We start from the raw sequence: 13,692 nt of genomic DNA, 5'->3' as shown, positions 1-13,692 counted from the left end.
AAAAATCCCTGCTGACCTCTTTAAGACCCGCCGCTGATCTCTCTCTCTCTCTCTCTCTCTCTCTCTCTCTCGCCGCCTGTCTGAGGTTGTTTTACTCTTCTCCCATTCGTCCACGGTGAAACTAAATGACGCTTTTAACAAGTAGAGCGCTTCTTTTCTCCTTTTAGTGCATGAACGATATCTGAACCAGTCCTACGTGTAGAGAAATGTTGCTTTTTAAAAGATTTTGTAAATATAAAGGAACCATGTAATTAGTGGATGTGTTAGTGAAGGCCTATTTTACAGGGTCCAGTATCTTAAAAGCGACGCAGTACCCTAATGTAGAACATTCGTGTCACACACAGGCTGTAGCATGTTGCTCAATCCCCTGATCCATCAGGCTTGTACAAAAACGTCTGCTTCACCATGAGAAACCCAGGACTGTTGAGCAGAGGTTTCCAGGACCAGTGCTGTCCACGTTTGTCTTCTCTTGTCTCTTTCTGTTCAAATTAGAAGAGAAAAAAATGATTTGTATTTACTCAGTGATGATTTCAGCTCCATACTTGCTTTGCTTTGCTTGCACAGGCGGGAACGCTGGACTCCACGTGTATTCCATTCCCAGATAGATCTCACTGTTGTACAGAAGGGATTGTTTTTCTTTTCCTCATTAAGCCTCATGTACAAACTGACTCTTCTGTGTGTGTGTGTGTTTGTCTGTCTGTGTGTGTGTTTGACCAACAGGTTCTGTAGTGCAGATCATTGGTGACTAACATTTCGGCCGGTTTAATTGGAAGAGTTGAGACGTTTCTTTAGCAGCTTTAAAATGTGTTTTGCCAGTATTTGAGTCGAACAAAGTAAAAAAATTAAAAACAAACTGCAGAAGCTTTAGAGAGTAGGAGCTGAAGTGGACTCTGGAGAAAAAGTGCAGATGCTGGTATTTATTTCTGGGAAGAGATATGAAGCTAGAGTGTTTTTCTTTTTTTTTTAAAGAATCACCTGCAACTTTATTTTTCCATGGTCTAATTATAAAACATTTATCACTTGCATTTTAAGAAGCTTTCTAGCCGCAAAATAAGCCTCGACTTTATTGTACTCCAATAAATTTCAACTCTAGTCATGTCTGCTGAAACACATTTAAATAAAAAGATTCTGCCTCAGTCTTTAAAATAATTTTTATTTTTCTCTTTTCAGCTGACCACTAGATTTTATCGTACATGGAAACTGTACTGTAGAGTTGTTCAAAGACCATCGGTTTACTTCTGGTAAACGTCCTTTGCTTCAGGTGATGGTGTTAATGGTCTGGTGCAAATAACGGAAAAATGTGTCCAAACTCAGACGCCGTCGTAAAACATTTGAATGTTTTTTTTGTGTGTGTTTATGGCAGGTAAAATGTTGCATTAAATGTGTGCCAGACTTACATATTTGAGCGCAAACATGTTTTCAGGAGGTCAAATTTAGTGCAGCAACATTTGGGTTTTGTATTAAATTGAATGATGATTTTTTCTTTCTATTTAGAGAATAGAAATAAAACGACTGTCTCCCTCCTATTAAGGCCAAGAGTTGAGGATTAAAAGGAGAGGAGCTGTGAGCCGACTGAGATGAGATTTGCCTTTTTTCAGTCCTAGTGAAATTAGCAGGTCTAACAGTAACACTCGTCCATGTTGGTTTTATTTTCATAAGTTCTTTTATTTGTATTTGTTTTAATGTTAGATTTCTCACAGGGCTGGGGATTACTTGGTTTATTTTTTTTCCTTTGTTGTAAACTAAAGTCATTACTTGGTTTATTTTTTTTCCTTTGTTTGTTGTAAACTAAAGTCGGATGCTAGTTTTATTAACGGCACCAAACATTTCACATAGATGTCACGTGTTCATGCTAGTGTGTAGAGGACCTAGACCCATATTGTATCTTCTGTAGATATTGTGCTAAATCATATTGACGGAATCCACCTTTAAAAGGCGCACAGTACATAATGACGTTGCTTTTGAGTGTATACTGTTCACCCAGCTGTTTGTATAAAGTAAAAGGTGACTTTAGAAGAGATGTGAGGATGTGATTATGGAGGGCAGCATGAAATTCACACGTCTTTAGTTTCCACAAACACTAATGTTCACGGTGATACTGACGTCGCTGATCCAGTGACTCGTCTTTGTCCAGTTTCAGCCCCGCAACCGAGTGTGTCTTGGTTGAATGAATTGAATGTCACTGCCCAAACAAGTGAAATGCAGCCATACTATAATGACACAAAAGATGTGGCAGGAGGAATTTACTTTGCATGAACTACAAGTTTGTGTACGTTCAATGTGGGATTGTGAGTTTGGAGTGTGTGACAGGAGACATGATTCACTACTGATTCTCATACTGTCTACAACACTCCTGATGTTAATATATTTTGTTTGTTCGTCTTCAATTTCTGCCTAAGGAATGAACGTTGTTTTTTTGTTTTGTTTTGTTTGTTTTCGAACAGTTGGATGTTTCCTTTGTGCTTGTTGGAGCTGCTCTCACTTTTCTACCAATTGAAGGGCAAATTGTAGTGAAGTTGATGCTTGCTCACAAACAAAATAAAGGATGAAGCGATGGGTATTTTTTGGTCCGTCCTCATTTTACGCTTAAATGCCTCATCATTTACAACAGATTTGTCAAGATGAGTGGTTAACAGCAGCAGGACATGCCTGAGTGAGGCTGTCCTAACAGCACTGAGAGACGGCTCCTCTGTGTGGCTGTGGACAACCAACATTATGACAAAATGTACATAAATTAGTCTTTAATATTTCCTAATATGTGGGAATTCGTGATGTCATTTCTGGCCAAAATAAAGTATATAAATGAAATGAGTTGTTCCTCCCTATAGTTACTGAATAAATTGCAAGCACATAAAAACACATGTTTTTTTGTTTATTCTTTTAATTCACCACATGGTTTTTCACGAGGTTAAATATTCTGGTTTTGAACTTGAAAATTAATCGTTTCCAGTCCTGGTCCACGCCCCTTGGAGTACACAGAATGTTAACCATTCGTGCCCTCTAGCGGTAAACGTTAGAACTGTAAATCATGTACTGCACACCACTGCATGGGTAAATACGACCATTTTCTTATCTATAGTCGTGGATTTAATGCCAGATATTTATTAGCAAAAACTGTAGTTTAAAGAGTAAAGCAATGATGCACTTGATCATTTGTACTTCGAAGCTAGTTTATATTTAGTTTATAACACCCACAATAAAAAAATTAAGAATAGAAAAAAACAAAACATTGGTGCTCTACCCGTATTATAATGCAGTTTTGAGACGATGGTAACCAATGCAGGCTGTAACTGCCTTTGTCACGTGACCACGACTGAGCGACCAATGAGGCCTGTGGTCACTTTACTGTATTACTGAATGACTCACATGACGCTGCTGTGGCCTCCATATGATCTTCCTCTCTTTTAACCACATGAAAACAAAGTGTCTGGAAAAAATCTGATAATTACAGTAATGTAGCTGCAGAGTTAGCCCAAAAATGCTATGGTAAGTCAGCAAACTGTCAAAATGACACTAAACAGGTTGACAATAGAATGTTAGGAAAGATTACCTGTATGGAAGCTTCAGCTTATTGTTATGTGTAAAACAACCTACATAAAGGTTTAATTTAAATTCTAAATGTTACCTTTATGGACAACAAGCCATTTTGTATTCTATTTTGTTGGTAAATATCGAACCTAAAATAAAGAGGATAATTCTTGTCATCTCCTGTCACCACAGCAGTAAATCTCACTTTGTTATAATCTTGTTCAATAATTTGAGACTGTAAAATATAATTTACTATAATAAAATTATTATTTACATTTTAAAATGATGAATGCTTTATTACATGTGTTGTTTGTTGCATTTCCTAGTGTTTAATGTGGAATTTAGTTGGCAATGTTCTTGACACACTTTTATTAAAATGACATGACTGAAGAAAATACAGCACATGCACAGCAAGCAGGCATCTTTAAACAGCGCCGTTTAAACCACACATACAAGAACACCTGCGTTCGTACCTACATTATAATACAATTTACAATACTATCTGGACAAATAAGACATTAACTAAAAAGTGTGTGAAGTATAAAACCAAGTCGTTTAAAAGTATTAGCTTTCACAGCAACACACACACACACAAGTGCAACAGCTGTTTACAAAATTAACATCAATTGGCACAACACTTAATCGTGTAAACAGTGTGAAAATCAGTATTTGGTAAAAATGGCTATGTCTTGGTTTTCACTCCAGAGCTGGCTAAAGCCATGATTTTGTCTTCTGAACCTGAAAAAAAGGACATTTTGTCATGAGTGGCTCTTATATTAATGTTAGTTGTACATTTTATGTGAAATCAGTATTTTTTTCTTACCCATGTTTCCAGTCACTTTTTCAAACTGGCTCAGGCTTGCTGTGGCATTCTCACTGAGAAAAGTCTCATCTTCAGCAGTAAGCTGCCAGACAAGACAAAGAAAGCAAAGGTCACTTACACAAGAAATGAATTGAAAATGTTCTTCTGACACATTCAAATCAACAGTACTGTAGCAACTAGTGACACTTGAAGTCACAGACCAGTCAGCATCCGTGAACCAATGGTTGGAAAAACTGTGCTGCACACATTCCTCACCTTCTCTCCCAGTTTTCTCAAGGCTGTGAGAATTTCTACTTTTTGTTGTGTGTACACATCACGTGACAGTTTGCCCACCATGACATCACGGTCCATCTGCAAGTAGATCAAACAACAGTTTCCAGGACAAGGAAATGAATGAGAAGTTAATTCAAACTTGTGCTTTTTGTTGCCGGCGCTGCTGCACAGACCTCAGCCAGTCTTGTCCTCAGCTGACCTGGCTGCTTCTTAGCAAACAGACGGATCACCTCTGGTGTTTTGAATGCCTGGCTGATGGCAGCCTGGATGGCCTGACAAAGAAGCAAATGCTGAGTTTTGATTTGCTCTGAAGAACCATTTGTCAGTCTTGTTTTAACCAATTATCAGAGAAAATGCATCTCCTTTACTACATAGCTGTATCACACTGTCGTACCAGCTGCATCCCTCCGAGTTCATCAACCAGCGTCATGTCTCCTTTCAAGATCTTCTTCAGAGAGTCATTAAATTCACTCAGCTGCTCCAGGGTTTCTTTCTTTGTTTCTTCATACTCTTCCTCATCCAGCTCCTCTCTTGAAAAACAAGAGAAACGTTGACACACATATGTAATGTTGTGACACCTGTCAGGTCATTGTTTTTGACTGAGTCCGTGGTGAATCAAATCATCCTTTATCACTACACCTGCATTCCTCCAGATCCTGAAGCTGCTGCATCAGTCTATCGAGCTGCTCTTCCATATTCTGCCTTAGTTTCCCTGTTTCTAAGTTCCCACGGGAAGCCATTCTGTCCTGTTAGATGTAGTAAACATTATAGTAAAGCAAAAGGGAATTCACAGACAACCACAGGACGCTGTTGTGATTAGAACTTTTTTGTGATTGTTGAGATTTTTCATGCCGTGGCTCTTGATAAGATGAAGGCATGGTTGAAGGGCGTAGTTCTGGAGTCCTTAAGTTGTACTACATACTATGGGCCTGAAACCTCTTCACTTCGACAGGTTCTAAATCGAGTCCAGTCAACATGAACCTGGAAAACTATATAATTGGGCCATGATCATGTCAGGCAAAAATAGATGTTAAGGCGAGTCGTATACAAAGAGCGCGTTTAATATTTTGCAATAAAATAACCATTTTTAGCACTGATGTGGCTGTTACCTTTACGTAGCGTCTACAGTTAGCCACGCGCTAACAGAAATGCACTCACCGGTTATCGATAAATCTGCACGGTGACGATTATTTCTTCTCATAAGCTTTAACAACAAAGTTGGTATTTGGATATCAATTATGTCCGCAACCAATTCATGGTTCTGGAGCTCGAATCCCAAACACTTTTTCAGGTTTGTACTGTTGTTTGTGACAGTGAATGCAGCTCACTGACGTGGGTGTGGCTCGTACGTGACGTATGACGTTTTCTGGTCGGCCTGACCAATCGGAGGATACTTCGACGTATTCGACGTTACGAAAAGCTGGAGGACGTCTGAATGGTATCGTGAATCTGTTATTTTAAAATATGACTATTTACTGTTTTATTTTTGTTTTATTTTTTGTATGTTCAGAAAAACACATTCCTTCACATTTACTTGCATTAGTTTTTTTTAGCCTTTTTATTCTGTTGCTTGTTGTATTATGTGTATTGATATAGTACCAACAGTGGTTTCGCAAATGCATGGCGGTGGCTGCTGTCCGGAGCAACAAAGCAACAATGTAAAATATTAAAGACTGGCAGAAACGACTCTTTTAGTGTCATCTGTACATTTTAGCAGACAAACTTAATACTTCAGCTGACACTGACACAGTCATTTGACAAAGGTCCATGTTTGCTACTTTCCAGCTGTTGGTTTCCGACCAAGTCTTTTGGACACACTAGTACTTGTGTAGTTAAAATGCTAATAGTAACGAGATTTAAAGGAATAACTAATTGAGTGTGTAATGTAAGTTGAGTTTTTGTGGCTGTTGTAGCGAGTTCCCAAAGGCAGGGAGGGGAAAAAAAGGTACCTTTAGATGTCAGTGGTTGGAGGGGAGTTTTTGTCGCGGTTGTAGCGAGTTCCCATAGGCAGGGAGGGGAAAAAAAGGTACCTTTAGATGTCAGTGGTTGGAGGGACAGCTGTCAGGATAGAGGGTATTTATCTTAAGGCCATAGTGTAGGACAGAAAGAGTTTTAACCAGGAGGAGCTGCTGCATTTTAAGTAAGTTCTCGTCACCTAAAGGTAAATACAATAAACGAAGAAGTCAAACTGAGGATAAACCGTGACATAATTAAATTGTGAAGACATTGAAGGGTTAACTTCCCTTAAGATATTTATAGACTTTGGTGGAGTAGGATCAGTTCACATTTTGCTTATCGCTAAAAACATTTATCAGGCGACTGAAGGTGTTGTAGACAAGTGTATGTGGTGACTTTATTATGTAAGTATTTTTGACACGCTGCAAAAGAAACAACTTACTCTGTCACAGTGGGCTGCCATGTTATCAATAACGAAATGTAAATAGGGCGGGATCAATGAGTTATACGTTTCCATGTTTGTTTTATTATTCGTGAATTTGAATTTGAGCGAAATTTAGTCAGTTTTGTCGGTTATGTTTTTTTAAACGAACGTTTAAAATGTGGTCTGGACAGATATTCGTTCAGTTAGTCAACTTCCGGCGGTGTGCAATTCTGTGTACAATACTTCCTCCTAGCACTTGGAGCGTGTACTACACCAGCATTTATGTTTACTTAAACAATGAAGCAATGTAGAAACAGTTTGCCTGAAGGAAGGATAAATAATAAGAGTTTGTTTTCGTGAGTGTAACATTTAACATGTATATGATACCTGTCGTTAAGCTTCACATTTAATTATCAAAGAGGGACATAGGCGCAAATCTCATCAATCAATCTGGGCACTACCAAATTCTCAAAAAAATGTGCTTGTTTATTAAGCTGAGTTTAATTTAAAAGAGAAATGAACTTTTCCAGAGTGAGAGCTACACGGAACAGGTCATTTTACAATATTTCATGCAATTGGTTGACCATGTTATCAACAGGTACTATTAACAATGCCCTATTAACTCAGGGCACACTATTTTTTTCTCCCACCATATGTTTGACTGTAGTGTAAATCCAGCAGTAGAATCAGGTATGGAGGCTCATAATAAAACCCCAGTGGTCCTGCTGTCCTGCGGCTCCTTCAACCCCATTACCAACATGCACCTGAGGATGTTTGAACTGGCTCGAGATCATCTGGAAGGCTCAGGTTGAGTAAAACTAAAATGCTTTATGTGTGTTTTATGACATTTTAGATGTCTCCGAATTAGAGATGGATTTCCATTCAAATCCATCCGTTATCTTGCTCCATCTGCAGAATGGAGAGAAAGACAGAAGTATACATCACAGAAATATGTGTAATAAAAAAAAACTTACACTCATTTGATTTCTGCCTAAGGTCAGTACACGGTGGTAAAGGGAATAATCTCTCCTGTGGGCGACAGCTACAAGAAGAAAGGGTTGATTGAGGCTACCCATCGTCTGGAGATGGCCAGACTGGCCACAGAGAGCTCAGACTGGATCACTGTGAACTCATGGGAGATTGATCAGCCACAGTGGTTGGAAACGGTAAAAGTTCTCAGGTAAGTTCATTTGAAACCCTCACATGTTGATGGTGTCAATTGTGGTCATTTTGTCTCTGTTCTATTTTATCAGTAACACTGGAGAGTCAAAGTTTGTATTTACTCATTCAATAATTAGAGTTTACCTGCAGGTGGTGTACTTGTCTTCTTTTTGTCTTCATGTCTGTGTTGACACCTTTAACCTTTTATTTTTAACTTTTTTAAGATGCTGCCCAAGAGCAAATGCAAAATATGATGTGTTATGTTAAAACATTTTATGACACAGTTTGGAAACATTCAAAGGAGCAAGTCAATTTAAATAACAATGTATTTTTTCATTTCCACATTTCTTAGGCATCACTCTGAGGAACTGCGTGCTGTGGGAAAGAAAGGTGACGAGGTGGACTTGGATAAGTACGGCAAAAAGAGACGCGTAAGCAGGAGTCGTCTTTCATCGTCACCACAGCTACAGAGAGGTCAGAACCTCGGTATAAATGACAGTCAGAAACTCAGCTCTCAGTTCTTTGTCAAACATGTCTTTCAGCTTTCATTGTACATTGAACACTTGGAAAATTACATTTTTCTGTGCATTCCAGGAAATAATTTCATATGGAAAAAAATCATTTGATAACATATCAGACCAGGAAGCAGCACATTTTTCTTCTCAGTCTTCGTGTTCTTCTTCTTTGTCGTCTTCCTCTTCCTCCTCTTCTTCTTTCTTGTTCTCTTCTTCCTCTTCTGCTCTTTCTTATAAGAATATGTTTTTTATCATTTCTATAATTTTATAAAAAAAAGACATTAAATTATATTCCCCTCATGTGGTCATGTCACAACAATGATCGTTTTTCTCTGCCCTCAGTCGTTCCACAGGTGATGATGCTGTGTGGGGCTGACGTTCTTGAATCTTTCGGGATCCCCAATCTGTGGAAGCCGGAAGACATCGTAGAGATTGTGGGTCGCTACGGTGTGGTCTGCATCACCCGCAGTGGCAACAACATCCACAAGTTCATCTACCAAACAGACGTGCTGTGGAAGCTGTGCCGAAAAATCCATGTGGTCCATGAGTGGGTAACCAATGACATCTCTGCTACACATGTGCGCCGGGCCCTTCGCCGTGGTCAGAGTGTCAAGTACCTGGTCCCAGATCCCGTGTTAAGCTACGTTCAGGAGCACAACCTCTACAGCTCAGAGAGTGAGAATAAGAATGCTGACGTGGTTTTAGCTCCTCTTCAGATTAATTCTGGTGCCTCGTTGAGCTGAGGTGTGAGCTGTTAACACTCAGGGCTGGATTTACATCAATCGTAGTTCCAACGCTGCCTTGTCTCATCATATAACGTGTCTTAGAAAATGTGTGAAGTACATATGCAAACACAGATTAAAAGACATAGAATAATTTCATGCTGAGGTCAGACCACACACTACGTACTCATCCGAGCCTGGTTCAACAACTTTAGGTTTGCCAAAAAAACTTTATTTTTGCTTTGTTAGTTTCATTGCTTGGACACGACTCTCTCTGCCAGTTATGAATCAGAGTTTGCATAGAAGAAAGTAGCTGCTAGTTTTATCAACAGCCAAGAAATGAACTTTACTGTTTTGTAAGTCGTAAGTTGTTGAGTCGTAAATTCACTTTTGAAGACTTATTTACACACTTTATAGCCGACTGTGCTCAGAGAGAGTTTCCTTATTTTTTCTTGTTTTGATTTACAAAATGATTTACATTTTGCAATGTAGTCGCAGTTCTTTTTCCTCGCCGGTAAGCACTCAAGTTAAAAACTTAAAATTAACTTAAAAACAAAAGCAAACGTAAAAAACAAATGTCGTGGCAGAGCATCTGTAAAAATCCTCCACTGCTGCATGCTCTGTCTTTAGATTTACCAAGGTCCACATTTTAACACTTTTTGATCCATGGGAATTTGATACATGGCTGTAGTTTAAAGGACTGTGTGTTTCTACGGCCAGTTTGAGGTGATTAATCTATAAGTGATCTATAAACATAATAACTCTGTTTGAAAGGATAGACTAACTGAAATATCCTCTCTCAATATGTTTGAGAAATTTCAATTAGGCTAAGGTTTTTATTTTTAGCATCTCGTCGTTAGCGTCGTTTTGTTTCGACGTTAACTGATTTGTATGACGTATTTGGGTGCAGGATGTTTTTACACTGTTAAGAGTTTTGGACTTACACCATGTTGTAGTATGAACGTTGTCACACACTTTTCATAATTAGTCTCTTGGTGTGCAAGCTTTAACGTCTCAGTCACATGTGCACCTGCTAGTGTTTTTTCAACCAGTCAATTTACATTGCCCCTCTATAAGTTATCAACATTTTACAAACATCTTTTTACCCTAGTACTATAAGTTATCAACATTTTACAAACATATTTTTACCCTAGTATCTAGATGTTCACCATGTTCTTATCACAGAAAAGCAGAAATTACAGATAAAATAAAAATACAACTGAATGATGCACACGTGACTTTTTAATGTTATAAAATGTGATATAAAAACTGTACTTGATCTTTTTATATGTTTTAGAAGAATATTTCACTTGCTCCTGTCTTTGGCTTTTATATATTGAGAGAAGAAAACAACAAAAATCAACATTTTTTCTTCCTGCTGGAAACCTGAAAATAAATGTGAAATGCACTTGATTGAAAGAAACTTTTGTCTTTGTCCTGTATTTTCTAAGCCCTTCGTTGCTGTGGTCATGCTGTTCCACAGGTGCGAAACTTAAAATACTTAGTAAATGTGAGGCGTCACATTGACACCTGGCATTTTGATAAGAACGCAGATTGTCATCACATTCACTCTTATGTAATAACAGAAAGAACAAAGTGCAGCCTCAGTGTTTTCAGGAGAAACCGCAAGTGATTCCATCACTTCATGGAAGTTAATCATCATTAACAACAACGTATCGTAACGTAACGTATGTTACAAGGAATTATTAAAATATTCCTATCAGTCAAATGGATTGTCACTAGCGTTACAACTCGACTCTCTCTGCAACTTAAGCCATGTTGTGATTTCTCTGCTCAGTCAGCTGCTGATGATTTAGAGTCTTGGCATGAAAACACACCAGACTTGTTTAGTGTGTTTGTGTGTGTGTGTTGACCCACCCCACAGCTGCAAAGGTTAAATAATAAAGACAGCAACTGCATCAAAGTTGGATGAGGTCCATGTATTATTTTCCTCTCAAATAGGAGTAACACTGCACACATATTTTACCTTGTATAGAAAGGTCAGCTGTATAATTAATAGTAATAATATAAGTAATGGTTATAAATGTGTGAGGACAAAGTGGACTGAATAATGGCAACCATATGGGTTCCGCTCCACAGTTCATCAAACAAGGGCAAATTTCTCTAAGGCCAAGAGGGGCTATACATTATGACTGCAGTCATATTTTTTATTTCTGTATGTAAAGTAAAAAAAATATTCTTGTTCATTAATGCTAGTGTGTTCCTAATACTGTTTTTAAAAATCCATTGGGTATCATGTTTTAAAAAAACATTTTAGTAATATAGCATTTAGTTTGAGTTTTATTACTGCTCTATATTTTAGTAATTGTTGTGTGGTGTGAAGAAGAAAGGAAGAAAAGGAAATGTTCTATAAGAAACACCGCTTGTGGGAAAGAAGCCTTCATTAATAGGTTAGACAGCTCAGGTATGTGTGTCTGTACTGTCTGGATTCTTTCCTTCCTTCCTGGATGTGTGTGTTTGCATGTATTCCTGGTAAACATATACTTGTGAGGACATTTTATTTTTAATACTGTTGAGGGGGAATTTTGAACTGACCCAACTGAGTGAAGGCATTTCTAAGGTTTTAGATTTATTTTGTGGTTAGGATTAGATGAAGGGTCAGATTTGGAGATAGGTTTGGGTATAGTTTTGTAACAGTAAGGACAAAGGTGCCAGAGAATGCCTGTTTTCTCTGTGAAATGCTCACAAAATAAATAGTGTGTGTGTGTGTTCCATTAAACGTAAAATTGAAGGAAAAGCTTTGGACGACGTATTTCACATCTGTGCTGTGGAACCAGTCCGACGTGTGTGACGTCCTCTTCACTGATGTAAGCTCCGCCCTGAACATCACCTGACAGTCAATGAGGAGGAGAGCACACCTGACGGACTGCCTCCAGCTCCCTCACAGTATTGCTGTCAAACCTCATCAGTGCAGTGGAACTTTGATTCACACCAGGGTTAAAGCTGGGGAGTCAAAATGCCTGCCAGTCTGTGTGGCACCTGGGACATCATCAGCAATGTCAACCTTGAGGGTTACATGATAGCACTGGGTAAGTAAATCATTTAAATTTGTGTTTGGATTTTTTATGCAAGTCTTATAAAAAGGTTAAAATGTGTGACTGATGATTCTGGTTCACGATGTGTAGAAACGTTAGCATGTAGTGGCTGTTCATAAATGTGGTGTCTATTCTAATCCTTTACAGATAATTGATTTAGAGTTGTGCAGATACTGCACAACTCTAAATCAATTATCCTGCAAGTGTGGGAGAAACTGGGTGTGCACCTGTGTAATGACACTGATTCTATTTTTAGTATGTGTGAGAAAACATGTCTTAGCCCTGGGTTAGGTTTGTTAGTTTTTAAAGGCTGCACTGTCATTTCAGGCATTGGCCCGTTTTTACGGAAGATTGCTGTAAGGGTGAAGATGCGGAAGGTGATTGAGCAGCAGGGAGACCAGTACATCATCAAAACGATCAGCTCCTTCCGAAATTACAATCTCACCTTCAGAGTGGGTCAAGAGTTTGAGGAGTTCACTTGGGGACTGGACGGCAGACACGTAAAGGTGAGAAGGACGGAGCAGAGATGCATTGGTAACAGTGGGACTGTAGATGTCTGCTGGATGGTGCAGATGGTTTGACCTTTTACTGACGACTGTCTCTGGGTAATCTGTGTAGACGGTGGTGACGTGGGAGGGCAACAAACTAGTGTGTGAACAGACCGGAGAGAAGAAAAACCGCGGCTGGACTCATTGGATTGAAGACAACAAACTGCATCTGGTGAGGATGACAATAAGTCATTATTAAAACGTTTTTTCCTTTTTCAGTTTTGTATTTTTGTAAAGTATCCCATGGTATTTTATGTTCTTCCTCCCACAGGAGTTGTACTGTGAAGGAGAAGTCTGCAGGCAGGTTTTTAAGAAGAATGTGGCCGAATGAAGAGAGGCTGATGATTTACATTCTGTGTTTTAAACCTGAGCAGTAAAACTGTCACAAATGTCTTCAGTTATGGGTTCGTTCAGAAGAGAAAGTTTGGATTCTCCCCAGTAGATGGCGCCTGTGCATCACTTTTATCAGGTAAATATTCAAAACAACATGTAAAGGACTAAATATTCGTGTCATTGTTTTCAGCTGGCTGAAAATACACGTGTAAAACCAGGCTCTGTGAGATAATTACTTTTATTTCATATTATTATTATTGTTATTATTATTATTATTATTATTATTATTATTATTATTATTATTATTATTATTATTATTATTATTATTATTATTATTATTATTATTATTATTA

General features: G+C 38.4%; 2 protein-coding genes across 2 annotated transcripts; one reads left to right on the top strand and one right to left on the bottom strand.

Annotated features, from left to right (window-relative positions):
* Positions 1-3,882: 3,882 nt before the first annotated feature.
* Positions 3,883-5,957, bottom strand: lzic (leucine zipper and CTNNBIP1 domain containing). Its single transcript, XM_008318793.3, has 7 exons — positions 5,783-5,957; positions 5,264-5,370; positions 5,019-5,154; positions 4,798-4,896; positions 4,607-4,702; positions 4,352-4,433; positions 3,883-4,266 (listed from the first exon to the last, which is right to left on the bottom strand). Exons 2-7 carry the CDS (start codon positions 5,362-5,364, stop codon positions 4,211-4,213), a joined length of 570 nt encoding a protein of 189 aa, XP_008317015.1. The 5' UTR covers positions 5,365-5,370; positions 5,783-5,957; the 3' UTR covers positions 3,883-4,210.
* Position 5,958: 1 nt separating this feature from the next.
* nmnat1 (nicotinamide nucleotide adenylyltransferase 1) lies at positions 5,959-13,220 on the top strand. The gene is made up of 9 exons (XM_025059129.1): positions 5,959-6,062; positions 7,672-7,811; positions 8,001-8,184; positions 8,518-8,639; positions 9,023-9,418; positions 9,895-9,916; positions 12,367-12,452; positions 12,786-12,964; positions 13,077-13,220. Exons 2-9 carry the CDS (start codon positions 7,697-7,699, stop codon positions 13,203-13,205), a joined length of 1,233 nt encoding a protein of 410 aa, XP_024914897.1. The 5' UTR covers positions 5,959-6,062; positions 7,672-7,696; the 3' UTR covers positions 13,206-13,220.
* Positions 13,221-13,692: the final 472 nt, after the last annotated feature.

This window comes from Cynoglossus semilaevis, chromosome 10 (assembly GCF_000523025.1).
Source record: "Cynoglossus semilaevis isolate Cse_v1.0 chromosome 10, Cse_v1.0, whole genome shotgun sequence".
In the NCBI taxonomy this organism is placed as follows: Eukaryota; Metazoa; Chordata; class Actinopteri; order Pleuronectiformes; family Cynoglossidae; genus Cynoglossus; species Cynoglossus semilaevis.
Note: the sequence above shows the minus strand (reverse complement) of the source record. Positions and strands in the feature narration are given on the sequence as shown.

Coding starts and splice junctions, on each gene's coding strand:
- nmnat1 (XM_025059129.1), top strand. CDS start 7,697: ATGGAGGCTCATAATAAAACCCCAGTGGTCCTGCTGTCCTGCGGCTCC. Junction 8,640..9,022: donor GTCACCACAGCTACAGAGAG/GTCAGAACCTCG, acceptor CTCTGCCCTCAG/TCGTTCCACAGGTGATGATG. Junction 9,419..9,894: donor TAATTCTGGTGCCTCGTTGA/GCTGAGGTGTGA, acceptor TTTGCAATGTAG/TCGCAGTTCTTTTTCCTCGC.
- lzic (XM_008318793.3), bottom strand. CDS start 5,364: ATGGCTTCCCGTGGGAACTTAGAAACAGGGAAACTAAGGCAGAATATG. Junction 5,155..5,263: donor CAGGATCTGGAGGAATGCAG/GTGTAGTGATAA, acceptor TTGTTTTTCAAG/AGAGGAGCTGGATGAGGAAG. Junction 4,703..4,797: donor TGAGGACAAGACTGGCTGAG/GTCTGTGCAGCA, acceptor ATCTACTTGCAG/ATGGACCGTGATGTCATGGT.